A 19,778-nucleotide genomic window follows, 5' to 3' on the forward strand; every position below is an offset into this window, starting at 1 on the left:
GTGGGATGATCATCTCAAACATATGTAAGCGGGGCTGCCGGAAATGCGGGTTACCCTCTCTTGGACGTGCCTTATCATGCTCCGGATTTTCACTCTAGCATCATCTTTATTTGCATTATTTCTATCCCTCGAATCCTTTATCAATTTATTTCGTTCAATAGAGCCACCATTTTAAAGACTCGTCTCGTATAAATTCGTATTGCTGACGCGACTGAAAAATAAGACGAAGGCCCAATGGGAACTCAATTTCGCTATAAATAAGGCACTTTGACATTTCGCCCCATCCACTCCCCTGGAGGGGAGGGGTTGGATGGGTGGGTGGGAGGGTGTGGCCGGTGGAGAGGGATTTACGAAGGGAATTACGGGAGTTTTCTCCTTCACAACGAAACCAAGTTCGGAATTTTTATCCTCGGGGTATCATAAAAAATGGCATGCTCTAAAACTCCCTGGAAAAGAAATTGACTCGATTTCCTTTGTCGGCTCTGACCCCTGAGCTCTTCTTCCTTAACTCGATTTTGACAGCTATTCACCTTTTTGCGAGGCATTCGCTCTCGTTTTCCTAAGTATGGGATGGGCTTTGTTATAGAAGAGAATCTTAGATTTTGACTCATTCAACTACGAAGATTAACTGAAATATTAACTTTGTTCGTACCTGTATAATGCATATGCTATTTAAAATGACACTAAAATTTCATGATGCTGCCATCTCTATTGATTCTACGCTCGAAATCCCCGCGATTGCTAGAATATGCCACCAGTACCCATCCAAAATCTAATGTGAGCGCGAACCGCAGAACAGGAAAAGTAAAAGAATATTGTTCAATTTAAGTTCACAGGTATCCGAAAAAAGTTTTTGTTTATCTGATACTTTATTTACAAATATCGAAAGGGCATCAAATACTCTGAATAATTATTGTCACCATCCCTTTGTCCTATATATCATTTTGCTCTAAATTAATGCATAAAGTCTATTTTCACTAAATTATCTCGTGACAGAGATGTTTGAAGAGGGTCATTCTGTTCATTGGATCGCTATCCCACGTATAAGCCAACCTAATAGCGTTTATTGGCGCAAATTACTTGGATTTTATGCCAATATTTCTTTTGATCTATTAATAATCAAATGTTCACAACTCATATGCTTTCCGTTCTTACTTTTGAAATAATTTTGCACATACTAACTGTGTCACCAAGTGGAATTTCAATCGATGGCGTCACTTCATGGAATAAAGTGCTATTATTCTCCGACTAACTTAATTTTCATGTAAATGCCCGGATCTAAATGTCCGGAAGAATGTTGCCAAAACGCATCGCGTTGAATATATGAATTAAGCAATAATTTAATTATATAAATGTTTACGTTAGTCCGACTACATTATTTTCAATGTACTCACTGAAATTGATATGCTGAAATTAGGTTAGACAAACGAGTGTACGACTACTAAATTTATTGAAAGCATTATAAAATAAACTTGTTGGACATTTCATTTGAAATTACATCATTTTTTACTATCACGATTATTATGTAACTTACCAAAACTTAGTGCTCTACTGAGGTCATGATTAAAACTTAAGAACGATATTTCGGCAGTCCTCGACGTGTTTAGTAATCTCCGAATTCCATTGAGGCACACACAATTTATTATGCATAATGGAATGTCTTTGGCCGAAGAAGACACACCGGGTAATTAAGATTTTTTTGCGACAATACTGCGCTCAATGAGAAATAGTTGTTTCTTTTAACTATTAATCTACCGAGTGCATTTAATTCACACTTCATCTGTTCCCATCTCCCCATCGAAGCGTCAACTTTTCAAATAACGCCCACCATATATTCCCGGGAGCGGGTATACGTATATACTTGGTGCAGTGGACTTTCTTTTGACTTGACGGCGGCCCTTGACCTTACAGATGGTGGACCAGGAGCGCATCCGCCTGGTGGTCCTGGGGGGCGCTGGCGTGGGCAAGAGCAGCATTCTCCAGCGCTTCTTGTTCCGGACCTTCCCGGAGCGCCATAAACGCACCGTAGAGGACCTCTACACGCGGGACTTCAAACTGGCGAGACATCTACCGCCCATTCAACCGAACCAGCCCGCCACTTCCGGTTCGTACCCACCCCCTCCCTCTTTTACGCGACCCGCAGTCGAAGTGGCCAATCCTCTTACTTGGAATCCTTCATGGTTTTTTCCATGATGTCGGAAATAAAACAGATCTATAACTGCAAATACCCAGGTGTTTGGACTAAAAAAGTAGTTTCAGCAATGAGCACCGAAGAGAGATGCTTTGATAATTGGGCTATCTTCATTGTTTCGCTGTCGGGAACCCATTTTCAAATTTATCATTAGGGCGGTAAGTGGAAAAAGAAAATTCAAGGGACATTTGCCAACAATTGTTTCGGTTATATATCGAAAATATATTTTTTTTGTCTCACAAAACCGTGTCATACCTTTCACTTTCCGTCTGGCGATTCCATTAATCACTGATTTAATTATGTAAACCATTGTTTTCAGACGCTGGACGGCGTCATTAATTCGTTTCTCATTTCCAAATGTAGAGGTTGAATATCACTGTTATCCAATTAAAAATACCTACGGGATTATCCCCTTAGATTACCTTATTTCTGTCAACAAAACTACCGATAAAATTTAGTGAAAATTTTCGTGTGCAGGAATAATTAATTATGAGTTGACGGTGCTGTCACGTCAATGCTTTAAACCCTAAATTAATCGGTGAAATGTTAATTTGTCACTATTGGAGCACGAAAAAAATTTTATTTTTCATAAATATTTTTCAGCAATTTATTAAAACAGTTAATAAAAAATTATGTGAGCTCGCAGAGAGTTAATTCATTACGCATATTTTATTAATTGTATTATGCACCTGAAAAAATATACCCATATTAGGCATGTACGTTTTTTGAAAATACTCATTAAATTAACTTTTAATTGAGCAAAGAAAAATAACTGCTTAATGATCAGATATTATTGGTTAATGAAAACCAAAATAAATGAATTTCAAACCTCAGTATAGTTGCTCAAAATTGAAACGCATTGCGACCTTAATAAACTTAGAACTTCCTAACCATGGTAGTTCAATGATTATCTCACAATGCTCTTTTTAATGCTTAAGGGGTCTCTTTTAATGCTTAATATTTCAAGTCTCAGGAGGATAACGAACGGACTAACCCGACGAATGCCGAAAGTTCACCGGAGGAATTTGAGAAATTATTTTACTTGAAAGAAGCCTTCAATAGCTGACAATCGAGAGGCATCTTGAAGACTATTTTGAAAAATAAACTTGAAGTCTCGAGTGAAATAGAAGAGGAAAGGTGATATATGGAGTACTAACAGCAGAGTACAAGATGAACTGGGCGCACTTGGAGAGACGGTGGGTTTATTAGGAACATAGTTTAAGGGAATAGAAGAGAAAAAAACCCCGAGAGGAAGGCCAAGGGACTAATAAATGACCGAACAGAAGGGAGTTGAGGAGGCAAAGCCATCGGGAAGTAAAAAAAACTAGCATCAGAGCCCTCCCCGATGCTAGTAGAGAGCAAAGGGCCAAGACCAACTCCAGGCCGAAGGGCTACAATGAAAATAAATTACAGAATTCACGGCCGATTGAATCCGAAGATTGGAGGAACGGAGAGAAAAGGATTAAAACCGATGTAAATATATGCATTAGAACATTAAAATGAATCGACGGAATAAAAAAAAGAAATATTTCTTTAGCCTTGAGCAAAAAGGCAGAGAGAAGGAAGTGTCTGCAGGAGGTAAAAGGAAGCTAATTGAATGCCCTCTGGGACACGCCCTAATTGGATGAACCGAAGAAGTGAACAGCCTTGGGAGAGTACGAAGAGCGAGTGGCGGGGTGCGCCAGAAAAAGAAGAGACTGCAAAGGGAGGGAGAGAGGAGGGTTGGAAAATCGCTGACAACCAATCTTCGGATTGATATCACTTTACGATGGGAGTAAAAACGACTCTGCGTATTGATTTTGATGTTTCGTGGTCATTACAAGAGGTTTGGTACTCGTATGTATAGCCCAGGCATAATGACTTTTTATGCGTATTTGATGAGCATAAAGTAACTTTGCCTTCGCCGAAAAATGATTGCGCTAGGTTATGACTAAGAGTAAAAACCTGCAGTTTTCTCCAATAATTCTGAGGATATGAAATCATTGTCACAGGTTTTCTAGTGGCAATACAATTTCGGTGTTTTAAATAAAGCGCTTGTGGTAAAGTTCCTGCTATTTATAAATATTCGCCTTAACTTTTGTGTATATGACTTCATTTCTATGATAAATGGACTAAGAAGATCCATTGTGCTGTTAGACGGTTTAATATCTTATGGCTATGAAGACGTTCTGCTGCTCTTAAATGGCTCTGACTCATGGATGAGTCAGAGCCATTTCCCACCACTTACAGTAATGCAATTTCACCAATCTTTGATTTAAATCAGTGAAATCTTAGATTTCACTGACTTCATTGTAATAACGTCAATTTTGTTGTCAGCAATTCCTTGGGAATGAAATAAATTATAAAGATGAATGCATTGTTTGATTTTTAAACATAAAAAAGCATGTTTTTGTTGAAGTCATACATTTCTGGCGAATTGAATTCATAAGAAAGTAAAATGCACAGTAGTAATGGTTATGTGTCGAAAAATTATTAAATATTCGGATTGAATAAAATATATTTGCCATTTTTTCATGCTGTAAACTGATTGATTATGTTACATTACTCTTAAAGTTTCCTTATTATCTTAAAACACAAATAGAAAAAGTCTGTCATTAATCTATGCAAGTTCCTTTTTTTTCATTTATTATCATTTGGGAAAAAAGGTCTTTTTTAGTGGTGACTTGTCAATGTGATGATGAAAAGAGCTTTTTAGGCAATTTATTTATGAATTTCTATTTCAGTATTCAGGTAACTTTCGCTTCCATACCTCGCAATGAAATCTTACTTTTCTTTTCGAAGATAATGTTCAAATATGATTCTTTCATTACAAGCTCCCTCTCAACGAGCAGTTAAATCACTGGTAACAGTGCTTCGCTCGATTTTCTCTTCAGCTGACGACTTAATGTCGAGTTGACACCGTCTCACGCGTTACTTGGTGGAAATCTTTCATACTAGGCGTAAATGAGGGAAGGCTTACGTGACAGATTCCACTTGGGAGGTTTTATATTTTATACGATCATGGTTTCGTTGCAAGGCAGCATCACCACGCCCATAGTCAACTCATTAATCCCAAAATAAAAATTCCAATGGAATCTGCCAACATAGTGTTTCCTCATTTTCGACTGATCTTCGTTTTTGCATTTTTCTTTTGTCCCATAATATTTCTCATTCATCCCATCCTATTTGCCTTCATCAGTTTTCCTTTTCAATCACTTTTCTACCGATGAACTTCTTTTCCATACCCATTGTATTCCATCGATAAGATTGTATTAATTATTCCCATCGGATATCCCGAGACTTGTTTCCTCTCCAACTGATCACCGTTTAGCCAATTAGCTGATTATCTCATTCGTCCGTTTGCCCATTTCCATAATGTTACTCTTTCAGGAAACTTCGGAGGCATCCAGTCTTTTCCTTTCCACTGCCGCTATCGCCCATGCCTCAGTGTGACATATAATCAGGCTCCAGATGCATGCTTTAAGGAAGTGTATCCTTATTGCTAGACTTATATTGCCGGCTGTTGTTTGACTTCCCTTCTAGTAGAACGCTTTCTTTGTCTGGAATACCAATTTTTTCCTCCATATATTCATCGCTACTGATTCTGCATGCCAAATTACAAAAGTTTGAAGTTTCTACTGTTCGTTAAGAAATAGGAAAATAAATTAAATATTTTATTCACGTTCATTAAACAGCTTTAGAAACTTTAAAATTTAAATTTTAACTAGTTAAAGTTAGTTGATAATCAAATGGCCTTAATCTGTTCATTCATGGCTAGAAGAAACGCTATCTCAAGCAACATTAGACTTATCGATATCCAGATTTAATCATTGTTTTCCACGATTTATGAGTTCGCAATGTCTCGGGGATCGTATTTCATTGCCTATGGAAATGAAACGTAATCATGAAGCGTAAATAATGCAATGTGTCTTTTTTAAATGACAAAATCAAGATGCTTAGTAATTGTATCTTTACAATGGGATTGTACTGCATTTTTCGATGCCGTTAGCATCTCTATCTCGTTTTCAACTTAAAAACTTATCAAATTATCGCTGTCGTTGTATTGGGGGAGATCAAATATTGGGGATGTATAAACTTCGTTGCTTTATCCGTTTAAGCCCTCAGAAGGAACTTAGCAAGAATAAGGTTTGAGAGCAAAAGAAATGGGTTATGAATCCACTTTTTGGGTGTTTATGAGGGACCGTATCGCCTGACCAGCGATGATCGCATGCTCATTAATAGAGTTTCAGAGACTCTTTACTTGGGCGCAACTCTCTCGAAACTTTGTCTCTTAGCTTTATTTTCAAAATTTCGAAACTCGTGACTTCCTCGCTATGTATTTTCCTTCTTGGATTAAATCCAGCCAATGCAGAAAATTGAAAAATTATCTTATCGTAGAGAGCGAGGAAGTTTTGCAGCTGTTATCTCTCGTCCTTCTTGCTTGCGTAAAATAAGCCGTCAACCGTAAGTGGAACTTTATGGATAATTTACATAAATCCATAAATATTTAGTGATGCACTCCCACGTTTGTAGCTTTGCGAGACCATTCCAAGAGGTCGAAATAATGTCCCCCCAAAACATCACTCCTCTTGGAAAGGTCTTGCAAATGGCACCCCGTCAAATACGCACTTCTTCGAAGGGCATGCTTTTACGTCCATGCATTTCACCTTTTTATAGCGAGACGCGTGCTTTGAATCACAAAAGAGCAACATGAAGAAAAAATAAGGGTTGCGGATGCCGACACAGAACGGTATCTACGCTGGAAAATGCACAAATGTGACGAGAAAGTACTTTCGCCCTCGATCTATTCACTCACTCTCCAAAGGATGACACTTAAGAATGCAAACACTTCCCATAGCAGAGCATATTGGTCATTTTGGATTGGAGATTTTTACTGATTAGAAAGACTTTTGGAGTACAAAAGTTTCATGACGTAGGGTACGACATTTTTAGGTGGAGAAACTGATTATTACCCATGATGGCCATCGAAAAATCTTACTTGCGAAGCAATTGCTGTCTGAAAATTGAAATTGGTCTTTTTATAATTACTCCTTTCAGAAATATTGATTGGGAATACTGTTTTTGAAGACTATGGAAAATATTTGTGAATTATCTGACAGATATTTTATAGGAAGTTTAACGACACGCTTCGGCACTTTTTTGGTCAAAAGAATTATAAAACCATGCTGTATTCACTCTTGGTAGTTTTTACATTCTATTTTGTCGATAAATTGCTCGAATTAACGTATGTTATTTGTTGCTAAGTTTCTATTTTCTCTGGATCTTACAAAGCACCCGGAATACCTTTCTGTTTGACTCAATGCATAAATAATTACGAGACTTAATTAGTCCCCAGTTGCACTTATTATGGTGGCGATTGAGAGTAAGCTATGTAAGCACCAGAAATATTTTCTAACTGGGTGTAAAGTTTTGAGAAGTAGTTTTTGAGAAAGCGACCGGCATTTGACATCATTTGTGCAAATATGTTATTTGGATACTACAGAATCAAAGCCACCGCTTGGGTGTGTGGCAGGGAACGAAACCACACCAGAATTATATTAACCCGAATATAACCCTCCCGCGGTCGGACAATGTTATTCTGATCCCCTATCATTCGTGGAAAAAAATTTCATTTTAAATCTATCTGTTCTACACTTAATCCCTCTAATTTTATTGGCATGATCTCTCCAAACGTAATACGATGAGGGGCAATAATACATTTTCAACATCACCCCAAAAGATACCTCATTCCAATTTATACAAGAGCTTCAAATCTGTATTTTAACCCTCGCTCCATTGAATGATTCCCAGCCTAGCTGATCTAATATTTTGGATGTGCCATTAAGTAAAACGCCTTTAAGTAAAGTGCCTTTAAGTAAAACGTTCATAACAACGTTTTACAAGTTTAGCTCCTCTACGCTGCATGCGATCCAATCCGGTAATTAATCCAACTTCATGAGGATCCCATTTATACTTGCCGCGTAGTCTAAATGAGACCTAAGCAGCGAAAGATAACATTTCTCTCTGACCTTTTCATCACATTTACCTAATGCTCTTCTATTAAATCCTAATTCTTTGTTAACTTGTCCACATATTCCCCCTAGTATATGATTCACCCAGGAGAAATCGTGAGTGAGGGTAATAACGAACGCCTTGAAGTATATTCGATTTAGTCCACACATTCCATTTCCGCGTTCCCGATGCCGCAGGCGAATTATTTCGAATAAATAGATTTTAATGAAAATATTACTCGTCAGCAAAGTCACTTCATCTTCATTAGGATAGCAAGGGAATCATCTGAACTGAAGGAATGTTTCTCATGGATTCTAAAAAACATTTTCAGAAAGTATATAATAAAAAACATTTTAAATCATGGTTTCTGATATTAAGTAGAACTACTGACTAACAGAGGCCGCGCTGACTTCAAGTGATTTCAATTCATTGAATGAACAATGAGGGAGCGCAAATAAACTCATAATTGTCTTTAATAAAGTCAGTAATGGTGATCCGTAACATTAAACGAATTTTATAGAATGCATTTCAGATAACTATTTATTTCGCACTAATAAATGTGAATCAATATCCGGCGCGGTTTTCAATAGTTAGAGGAAAATCCAATAAATCCTAGAGATAGTGGATATGATTAACTTTTATTTTAGTTTCTCGAATGGGCCACGGTAGTAATTCATAGTCCAGAAAATCCCCATACCCCATAAGACCCTTTCATTTTTTTCCGGAAGACATAAAAGAAGAATTTTATCATGGAAGTCTTTATTGGCATTTATTCTTTTTTGAGCGACTTTTCTTCCTTGTCCCATAAGACCCATAGGCCTTATGGGACAAGGAAGCCACCTTTCCAAAGAGGAAAAATCCAATTCCAAGTTTAATTCTTGCGCTCACCCCTTTGTCTTCTGAGAATCGAAACCGAATCTCCGTGTCCTTCTGAGAGCGTCCGAGGGGGACTTCCGCCCCCGTCCACGCTTAAGTGAATACTCTTCAAAACTCCACTCTCGTTTAATTAGAAGACGCCTTCTCGTCTTGCGCTCACTCGCCTCCCCCCCCCCCATCCCAACGGCCCGGGGTCAAGGCACAAAGGGTGACCTAATCCCCAATGCATCGAAACGTCTTGGAGTTGGGAGAGAGTGGAAGGGGGAGCGGGGGCGTTGTGATTTGTGCCCCTCCCCACCAACCCCCTTCAAACACCTGCCTCTCCCACTCGACCGGAGCCCTGCCGTCCCCCGCTCCCCCCCTCACCCGGCTCAATACCACTCCCACCGATGACCCCATCTTAAAAACTTATTTCTCTCCATTCTATCCCTAAATTGACTACGGTTTATTTCCATCGAGAATGATTGCCCAAAATAATATTTCGAATGCAAATACTATATTTTTTTGCCACCATGCAGTTATTTATTCCCCAATTTGTGATTTTTTTCGATTTCGTTTTGGACTCCGCCAATCGTAATGCATGCTGAATATCGATTATATGAACTGTGATTCAAGTAGGTTTCCTTATCAAACCTTGAATAACGCTTATCGGACAAGCTATGACTAAATACATTCCGTAACTTTCTGCACCCATACGCTTCGCCAACACCTCATTCGGATGATAGACTTAGCGTTCGTGATAACGAGAACACGAATTAGTCGGAATTTTTCGTCGCAAGATGCTGAAATTTGTGATATTTCCACAAAAATTTGGCAAAAATATGGAGTTAACTTTCCATTTTTGATGATTTGTGTTAGTCTATCGTCACCCAACGATATTATTCTACTATAATAGACCTTAAGAGGCTAGTTGCTCGAGTATTAAATTTTATTTCATTTGATATTAATGTATCACGTAGGGTCTGCACAAAAATCGAGTAAAATGAATTTTCATAGCGAAGCGGACAACTGGATGGAGGCGATTCGCGGCGGCGAAAATAGCGAGAGGTCTTGCCTAAGCAACACGACCCGCGGGCCGTTGCAGCCTGCGAATCGCTGCTAGACTGAACCCCCGTTTAGGGGCGCGTCACTAATTCACGATGCCACTTACTATAGAGCAATGATATGCGATAAAATAGTTGCATTAATCTTGGAAAATCGGAATCGAAGACCATGACCTAGGTCAAGGATGCTTATGGAGATGGAGAAAAGGCCAAAGTGATGGTTTTCTGCTTCTGCACAGGATGTTCTGGGAGTGTAGAAAGGAGGTTGAAGATGAGGAATGCCCTGGACATCCATCAACAACACAGTGTGATGGAAACGTGCAAAAAGGGAGACGCAGGCTCAATTCCGATTGACCACAAGTGTCAGGATGTTAGCAGAAGAGTGCAATATTCAGAAACCCACAGGGCATCGCATTCTTACAGATGGATTTAGCCAATGGGAAAGGTGTGCCAAGATGGTCTCCAAGGTGCTATCGGAAGACTGCAGCTTGGGTGACAACTCTTGGACCTCGGTGAAAGTTACCCGAATTTATTAGAATAGGTGGTTACTGGTGACGAGACATGGGCCTTTGAGTACGACCCAAGTGCAATCCCTTCGAGCACCATTTTGGGCCACAGGATAATGCCAAAGAGGCCGTGACGAGGGGCCTGAACGAGATTCCCATCGACGCCTTCCAGGAAGCGTAGCGGAGGTAGTGCGTGGATGCACAGGGGTGGTGTTTTGAAGAGTTTGAGTCATTTGTACTTTGATCTGCAATAGAGTTTTCCCCCGATTTATTCTACTTATTTTTTGAGACATGCCATGCACATATTTGATTAAAATAGTAATATTATGACATAACATAATATTACTATTTTAACATAATTGATAAAAATAGTAACAGTAATGCCATATGTCATCCTACGGTTAATAAAATCAGTACAGTTCCTCTTCTGCCAGCTATCAAGTTTTTGAACTGGTGGCCTTAGAGAGACTTTTCTTTCATGTTTAGGGTGAAACAGTTAAAACGAACTTGGCCACTCTGCGCCGCAAATAAGCTGTAGCTATCTAGAACTTGAAGCAAGGAAGTTGAGAAATTTTAAGAAGTGTTCACCTAATGACAGCATGAGTGCTCTTTCTCCGTGTGGTTCCTATGTTTACTCAACTTTTTCAACGATATTTTATACGCATATGTTGTCGTCGCTGTGGAGCGTTCGTTTGCGGAAGACGTAATGAAATACAAACGGAGACACGCACGCACACCCAAGCACACACGTGGAAGATTCTTTCCTATCCCAGAACATTTTTATAAGTTGGTGATTGATTAAAAATCTTTTCAAACACCTTCCATGTTTCCGTTTCTACAACTGATTCCTCTCCATTTTCAATATATCTATCGTTTAATTTCTGTATTCGTATTTATCGAGTAACCAACGTTGTTTGTGGGTGCGTTCTAAGACTTTTCCTTGGCATTATTTCCACCTTTTTTTTATGAAGTTTCAATGTGGCATTATGTAAATATATTCGTCATTGGAAATAATAAGTTTGGAATGATTACATGAAGTACATTTTAGTTTGATTAAGGCTAATAAAAATATATAAGTAAGGTCCTTATACTGTTTGTCAAGTAAGAAACAGTGTAGAGGTCGTTTATTCCTTTGTAAGAGGGTGGAAACTTTATGGTTTTTATAAAAACCTTTGGGTGCAATATTAGTTTCCAATATTCAGGAATCCAATCCACCTATATTGTGTCAATATTACTTCAGTCTACATACCCTTTAATTACATTGATGTGTCATCATAACTCCCGTTCTCATATTTTGCACTAATATTTGTAATAAATTACTGTGTGCCCTCCTTCATGTGTGTCGTAAATAGTGTTTCGTAAATCAAAACCAAAGGCAATATGGTTAAATAATGTAACGAAACTTCGTGAAAATAATTCATTATGAAATGAATTATTTTCACTCCGCCGCTACAACAAAAACTCAGCCTCTGCTCTCTGTAATAAACTTCACTTGATTGATATAGGAATAAGACTAAATGACCTCCTCACCTTTCTCTTGACAGCTTTAATAATAGTTTGATTGATGGTTTCCGGCGTTATTTTATGGAAGCGATTCATATTGGAAACGAAAAAAGGTAACTTTGTGATTCCACTGAAAAATATTTAATGCGAGACGACCCGGGTTTCGACGTTCAACGTCATCTTCAGGTGACAACTCTGACGGACATCCATCTATATACATTACACTCCGGTGGGGGGGGGGGGAGGTGAGAGGGTCTCGGAGGGTGGGTGGGGGAGGGAATTGAGCAGTGATAGTTGAAGAGGGAAGGGTAGGAAACATGAGGCACCACCCTATGAGGAGCGTTCCTCCTATTGGCGGAGGAAAACGGGTGGGTCTTAACGGCACATAGGCATAAATACAAAATCCTTTTAAATATCTCTGAAGTCAAGAGAGGGCGTGGGGGAAGTAGAGGGGTTCTTACCCTCATAAGCGCAGGTATCGAGAAGTTGTAAGTTCCGGAGGGGAGAGTGGGAGGTGTACAAAGGTCATTAGCAATATTCTCTTTGGAGCGTACACTTTTTAAAATAATTTCAAGCTTCTCTAAAGCTAATTCTAGTCTAAGTCCTTTCTATTCTACATGTCAAATTTCAAATTTAAAGTCACTACCGTGGTTATAGATTCCAATAAATGTTTTGCAAAGTGTGGCTTTGTGTTCTTAACGCAGGCTCGGTGCTCCTTCACCCGTTCTTGAAATTTTCGGCCGTTTGTCCAATGTCCATTATACACTGCGTCGCCCTCACATCTCAATCAATACACTCCTATTTATTCACTTTTTGGAATGTTGTCTATTGTGCGGGAAAGCAGGTTCCTTTTATTATAATAGGCTAATTTAAACTTAACTTTCGGCAGTTTTTTGCGAATTTTCATATTAATATGATCCAGATGTAGCCATCCAAGCAATTTGGCAGCAGAGTCTTGTTGCTGCTGGGTTTTATAAATGTCTCTGACCGCCAGTTGATCAAGTCTTTTAATATACAATTTATCAATGAGCTGCTCATTGTATCCATTGTTTCTAGCTATTGTTTTTATTGTAGCTTATTTCTTTTTCGAAATTGGTTTTTGACATGGGAATGTTCAACAACCTGTGAATCATGGAGTGAAAAGCGGATAGCTTTTGGGGAAAACAATGCCTAGAGTAAAAGTGAATCACTTGGTCAGCATCAGAATTATTCCGAAAGATGGAGAACTCTTAAGAGGTTGTTAATTTTAGAAATATTCAAATCAAGGAAGTTGAGGGAATTGTTATCTTCTAATTCGCAAGTGAATGCCAAATTGTGATTCCATGAATTTAGATACGATTGAAACATTCTAAGCTGCCTTTTGGAACCTACCCACACGCAAAACACTTCGTCCACATATCGGTGCCAACACAATACATTTTTGGTCAGTCCATTACCAGAGGAGAAAAAACCTTTTATCAAAATGGTCCATGTAGATATCCGCCAGTAGCGGGGACAAATGGGAGCCCATGGCTAGGCCATTGGGTTGTTCAAAATATTTACCGTTGAAAGTGAAATTATTTTGTGAAATACCTGTCTTCAAGAGTTCATGCAGTTCAAGGGTGATCGGAGCAGGTTACAGACTTCTGAAAAAGGACGGTTTCTGCAATGTCCAGCGCTTCCTTGGGTGGGATACTAGGGAAAAGGTCACACACACCGAGCGACACTAACATGCACTTGTTTGGGGTGATCACTTTTGATAGCCGGTTGATCGATTCGATGGGATAACTTACTCCGTATTTTGCGGAAAACTTGGAGTGCTGTCTAAAAATATTGTTTAGTTTTCTCGCTAGTAGATGGCTGGGGGCAGTCACGTTTGAAATTACCGGTCTGATCGGAAATCCAGGTTTATGTATCTTTGGTAATCCGAAAAACCGAGGCGCTATTCTTCTGGAGGGCTAACTCACAATCTACCGCAAAGTTTTCAATATCTATGACTGAAAGAAGGGATTTTGGTACGTATTCCAAGCCTTTTTCTAACAAAGCCATTCCATTAGGTTTAAACATGTGCTGTAATCGGCTTACTATTCCTGGTCCAAGCTGATGAGTGACGGTGGCCGATGATATAGTGGAATCTTCCTTGAGATAAGTTTAAATTGGCATTGTGGACTCGTGACGTGACCCTCGAACAGGGGTCCGGTTTAGGAGTGATGAGCAAACTGCAACGGCCCGCAAACAACTGACGCGGGTCGCTTTGCTTTCCCAAGACCTTCCACCACCCATCCCGCCACAAATCGCCCCACTTCAGTCGTCCAAGTCGGCGGACACAAATTATTCTACGCTTTTTTGAGACGAACCATTTTTGCGTGTACTATTTGAAGCTCTCTCTGCCCCCACTTATCAAACCAAACTTCGGCATGGTAACTGTGGCTTTTTTATATGCGAATATATTCTTGGCATGCTCTTCGAATGTTTACACAGTTGATGGTAAGAAAATGACGTCCTTTTTCTGGTTTTAATAAGGTTATGAATAATTTAGAAATCTTTGATATGCTTAGTCAAAACACACGAAACTGCCTCAGCGGTTAGATCACTTCTAAATTATTTATCAGCGGCTTTTAGTGTCTCATTGAGCCAGCCAATGAATACGAAATCACTGGAATTAAATAGAAATGCAACTATTGTATCATTGATAAAGCTGAAAATGCTAAATTACATAAGACATAACTTGAAACCCCACCCTTCGTCAATTCTGCATATCCACCCACTCTATTCCCTTCCGTTTCCTCCCCGCACCTCTCTTGTCTAATCTCCTCCCACAGCCTCTCACGTTCCGTTTCCAATCAAAATGCTCTGTATCCATCTATCCTGTCCTCTTTGGTTTTCTCCCAACAACGCTCTATCTTCCTCAACCAGTCCTATTATTTTTTTCATTTGAAAATCCTATCCGACCATTTGACTCATTCATCCATATCCACACCCACATATCAAAAGTATCCAATCCACGTTTAGAAAATACTAATAAAAACTTTGGCATGGAGGGTGGTTTTGTACAGATCGGAAACCTGGTCTTTGGGGCACACATCCCAAGTTTCCGAGCAGTAAAAAAGCACCCTTAATGCCAAATTTTTTATTAGTATTTTCTAAACCTCCTTACTTAACGTCTCTGTCATCAATTCGCTCCTTCTTGTGGAAGCTTCTTTGCCTCACGTAAATATTCTTCTTATTTCTCTATTACTGCAACTATCCTGGTCCAAGACACTTAAAAGTTACATCAACAGCTCTACCCGCTCTAGAATTTCCTATTTTACTTTAAAATTTTACTTAAACTTCATAACCTTTGTTTTGAAGGTATTAATTCACATCTCACTTCCATCTCATCGATTTTCTTTTGCGTTCAAAAATGATGTTACCATAACAAATCGGTCGACTTACTAACTAAAGCCTGATCGTCCACTTATACATGTATTATGAATTGATGACAAAATAATGATACTTAACTGATATTATGAATTGATTACCGAATTGCATTTATTCCTCAAGTTCTCACAAACCCACTGTTACCATCCTTCCTGCGTGCATAAGTTCCTGCGTGTATAAGTTGAAAAGCACCGGTGACCCCAACCTTTCCGATCCCCCATAACTATCAAATGTTTCCCTCCAGGAACATCTACAATTATGCCCTCTATTAGACGGTTAGCCTTGTCGACCTCTTCCTCCCAGTGAACTATTAGTGGCATGTAGGCATGACCAATCACCACGTTCGTTGGTTCAGCTTTTACAACTGCAAATGGCATTCTATCACTAATTTATTCTACGTTTACTACGTTTCTTCCTGCGCTTTAATTCAATATTGTTGCTACTCCTCGTAGGCTTTCTTCCCCTCCGTTTCACCATCCACAGAGTCCAGTCTTGTTCCAGTTCACAGTTCCATCTCACCTCGCACAGACCTAAAACATCCACATTTCCTCTCTTAAATTCTCACTTTATATTTTCTAATTGTCCTTGCCTCTCCCTCTGTCGGACAGGATACAAAGTCGATAAGGCCGAGTCCCGTAGCTGCCAGGACTCATACTCAATCCTATGATTGTCATAGAAGCATGGGATGCACAATTGTGGTGGTACCCCGTTTACATCCTCACTAGTGTTTTTAATGTGACACCATCTCTCAATGGGGTAAGATGCCTTTAAGTCGCCTCACTGTGGAACAGGCGCTGCGCGAGTTACCTTTCGTACCTTCGATTTCTTTAAAATAGGTGACCGAACCAGGAGAAATTATCATTTCTTCTACCAGAACACCTCTAGTGGTCATTAAAAAGCATAAGCCCTTCCTTCATGTCCATGGAGTGGAATTTATAGCATAATGCTTTGATAAAAGACCCGATTTTCGTATCTTTAGCTGAAGTGAGGTTTATTTCATTAAATAAATACTATCTTTTTGACTTTGCTGAGAGAATAAAACGTGGTATAATGGAAGAGGAAGATCCTTGATTCCATTATTCGCGAAACATTAGGTTGCTATGTGATAAATCTGGAGGGTAGCGAATCCTTACATTAAATCAGAGATTGCGGGTGGGAATTCCTTCTCCGGCGACTGTCTTAATGCTGGAATGCATTCAATATAAATTTTCTCTCGTTGGGTTTCAGGTACGTGCTAAGCCGTCGGAGCTCCCCAAACGAGGAATTTGTGGGCCAATGGTTGCCGGAAAATTGGTTGACGAAACGCTCAAACTATGGATTATCTACCCATCCATATTTATACTTTGCTTATCTGACCAAAATATCGGTCATTTGCAGGAGGACCAGCAGCTTCCAAGGCGGCCGGATCATGCCTCATCAGGCAGGGTTTCTCCGGCTTCCCATCGGCTCCAGGGGATCCACTCCTGCTGAAGGTTGACCTACTGGACACTGCGGGCGATCTACAGTTCCCGGCCATGCGGCGGCTTTGCATCGCGACGGCGCACGCCTTCCTCATCGTCTACTCCGTCACGGACGCCGAGTCGCTGGACCGAGCCAAGGGATGCCTGGAGGAGGTGAGGGATAACCAAGGGCCCCTTGACTTTCCTCAACATAGTTGGCCTTTATTTGCTAAATAGCAACTATGGCCCGATCACTAATCACACTCTCACGTGATGCAATGAAACCTTGACGATTAAAGTCGTACAAGGCGTTTTAGAATATTAACGCTGGTCTCAAGCAAGTCAACTCCAAGATTAGAATCACAACTTAGAGGAGACTTTTACGTGCCTAGGTAATATTTGATAAAAATAGCAACCCTTTCGGTTACTCAAGCAATGGAGCACCGCGATTGTAAATTAATACCTATCACAATTATTTTCATTCATGATGTTAAAACGTTAATGTCAATGTTAAATGTTTCTATTTTTATTTAAAATGTTAAAATTATAAGTTTTATGCGAGTCATATGCACATAGAATTTCACGAATGGCGACAATTTTGTGATAATACCCGATTGAAAGCAATAAAAGTAAAAAAATAGCACCTTTCAACCGGTTAAAAAATTTTTTAATGACCCCCAGCTCTGATGCACGAGCGTTATTTTTTAAATTATAGCCGTTTGGTCATTGCAAAAAAACTTCTCCGAAAAAAAACCCTGAATGGCACTAATCGTCGATGGTCGATCGCAGTTCATGTTCAACTTGCTGAACGATTTCATCGCTCTGAATCTCTTCGTCATACACATTTTTGTGGCCATTTTTGAAGTCTCGGAACCATTGTCTAACCTTTCCTTCGCTCAATACTGCAGGTGATTAAACTAGGCACAACTGCCGATGATTTTGGACCGCTGTGATGATCCTTTGGCGCGCACAAAATTGAATCACAGCACACGTACTTCAATGCAACTGGCGGAGGCGCCCGTTTTCGCTGATATTGTTATCTGAATTCACCTGAAGGCGAACAGCTGCTGAATCAAAGTGATATTTTTAGCGGCTTTGAAAACAATCAAAAGATGGCGGTGAATGCGTACTGCTTCGTTCTGACGCGTAAATATTTAATTATAAGATAATGGCCTTTACTTTTAAAATATACTTCATAACGTTTAGGTAAGATGATATGGTGCATGGAACCCTGGACGGTGAAAAAATATAAAGTGGTGGAAAAGTACCATTATTTGATAATTACGTATTATGTCCCAACTCAAACGCCTACGCCTAAAAGTACGCGATTCGATCGAAATTTAAGGTTTGCTTTTAGAATATAATTTCGCGCGGTGATATTTGTGGTGGAGGTAACTTTCGATTTACCCTCTTTTTAATTTTAGATGTCCAAAATAATAAAACAGCGTGAGGACTTAAAAGAACCGACGGAGACATCGCGCGCAGCAAGAAAGTAACAGTTGCGCATTGCAGTGCGTGTTGTCTTCATAAGGTAATTTTCATTCACTGGCCTCGTGTGTATGCCCAAGAAAATTTAGAGCAGGGCTATGAACGAGAACTTAGAAGGAAAAATAAAACCATAGAAAATAGGAGTGATGATACTATGCTTGCCGATTTCCGATATTTTTTCCTGAATAAATAAGATGTTCGAAATTCAAGAGTTCCGAAAATATACAGGTTACCTCACTATTGAAAATGCAGCATGGAATTGCGTCCTGCTGTGATTTATTTTCCAACACATGGATTTAATAATCACACCGTTATGAAAACATGGTATTGCAAAAATCACTCCATTTCCTTACTTTATCCTTCGCTGGTAATCTTTCTTAATGGACAAGAAGCCTCTTCAGCCTGTTCCAGTTTTCTTTTTCTACCAGTTCTATCACTTTTTTCTCGTTATCTACCACAGTATTTTTTAAAATTTATATTCCAGTTCTTTTCTGCATGATCCTATTTGCAATCATACTCCCCTTTGCCAAACTTGGTTACCATGGTAACACACAAGTTCAGAACTTAAATTTGTTTTCCATTCGAAGTAGGAATCCTCGATTTTCATATATTTCTTCACTCCATTATTAATGATTAAGGACATGAGTGAAGGCACTACAATTTTTTTTTTAAGTTCTTTTAGCTTTAGAATTTCATCAATCACATAAATTCACGATGCAGTAATCACATATTTCTTCCACCAACGTTCTTGTCGGTCGTTCTCTTGTAGGCTAGCAACAATTGACGTAATATTGAAATGATTCGTAATAATCGCACGATCACTGTTCAATTACCCTTTCATTCTTTCCCCTGCGAGAACTCTCAAAGCCAGATAAGCTTCCAATGTGCCTTTCTTTTTTTTAAAGCAATTAAGTCTGCGTCAAGAAATTCGGCCGTTCGTTTCTTGATTATCTATAAAAACCTTCTGCGAGAATTTTTAATGCGTGCGAGCTAGCTAAATAATATTGCTCCAAATTTTCCGTATTTAGATGCCCCTTGGCTCTTCTTTTCGGGAAAGGGCTAAGATCTTTTGGACTAAAAGAATATCACCGAATATTTTACGGATATATTTTTCTAATACGTTCAGGGTGTATATTTAGCGTATTTTATTGGCTTTCAGGGGATTTAAATTCCAGGTGAGTCCTTCACTACAGCATAAAATGCTGATTTCAATATGAGATTTTTCAGTAAAGGCCCAGGACACTTTATTCAAGCTATTTCCCATTTTGAAGGTTCTTCATGAACACTTTTCTCCGTTTTATATCAGGATGCTGTGGTTAATATTCACAGTGATCTCTCATAT

The 19,778-nt window shown here is 39.2% G+C and overlaps 1 protein-coding gene across 2 annotated transcripts in view; it reads left to right on the forward strand.

Annotated features, from left to right (window-relative positions):
• The window catches only part of LOC139687101 (GTP-binding protein drn-1), a 438,774-nt gene that overhangs the window by 358,388 nt on the left and 60,608 nt on the right, over nt 1–19,778 (forward strand). For both annotated transcript variants that reach the window (XM_071584224.1, XM_071584215.1), the window contains exons 2-3: nt 1,912–2,104; nt 16,887–17,122. In XM_071584224.1, coding sequence (XP_071440325.1) covers nt 1,912–2,104; nt 16,887–17,122 — 429 coding nt within the window. The remainder of the gene's footprint in view (nt 1–1,911; nt 2,105–16,886; nt 17,123–19,778) is intronic.

This window comes from Hetaerina americana, unplaced genomic scaffold (genome assembly GCF_022747635.1).
Source record: "Hetaerina americana unplaced genomic scaffold, ioHetAmer1.1.p SCAF_1, whole genome shotgun sequence".
In the NCBI taxonomy this organism is placed as follows: Eukaryota; Metazoa; Arthropoda; class Insecta; order Odonata; family Calopterygidae; genus Hetaerina; species Hetaerina americana.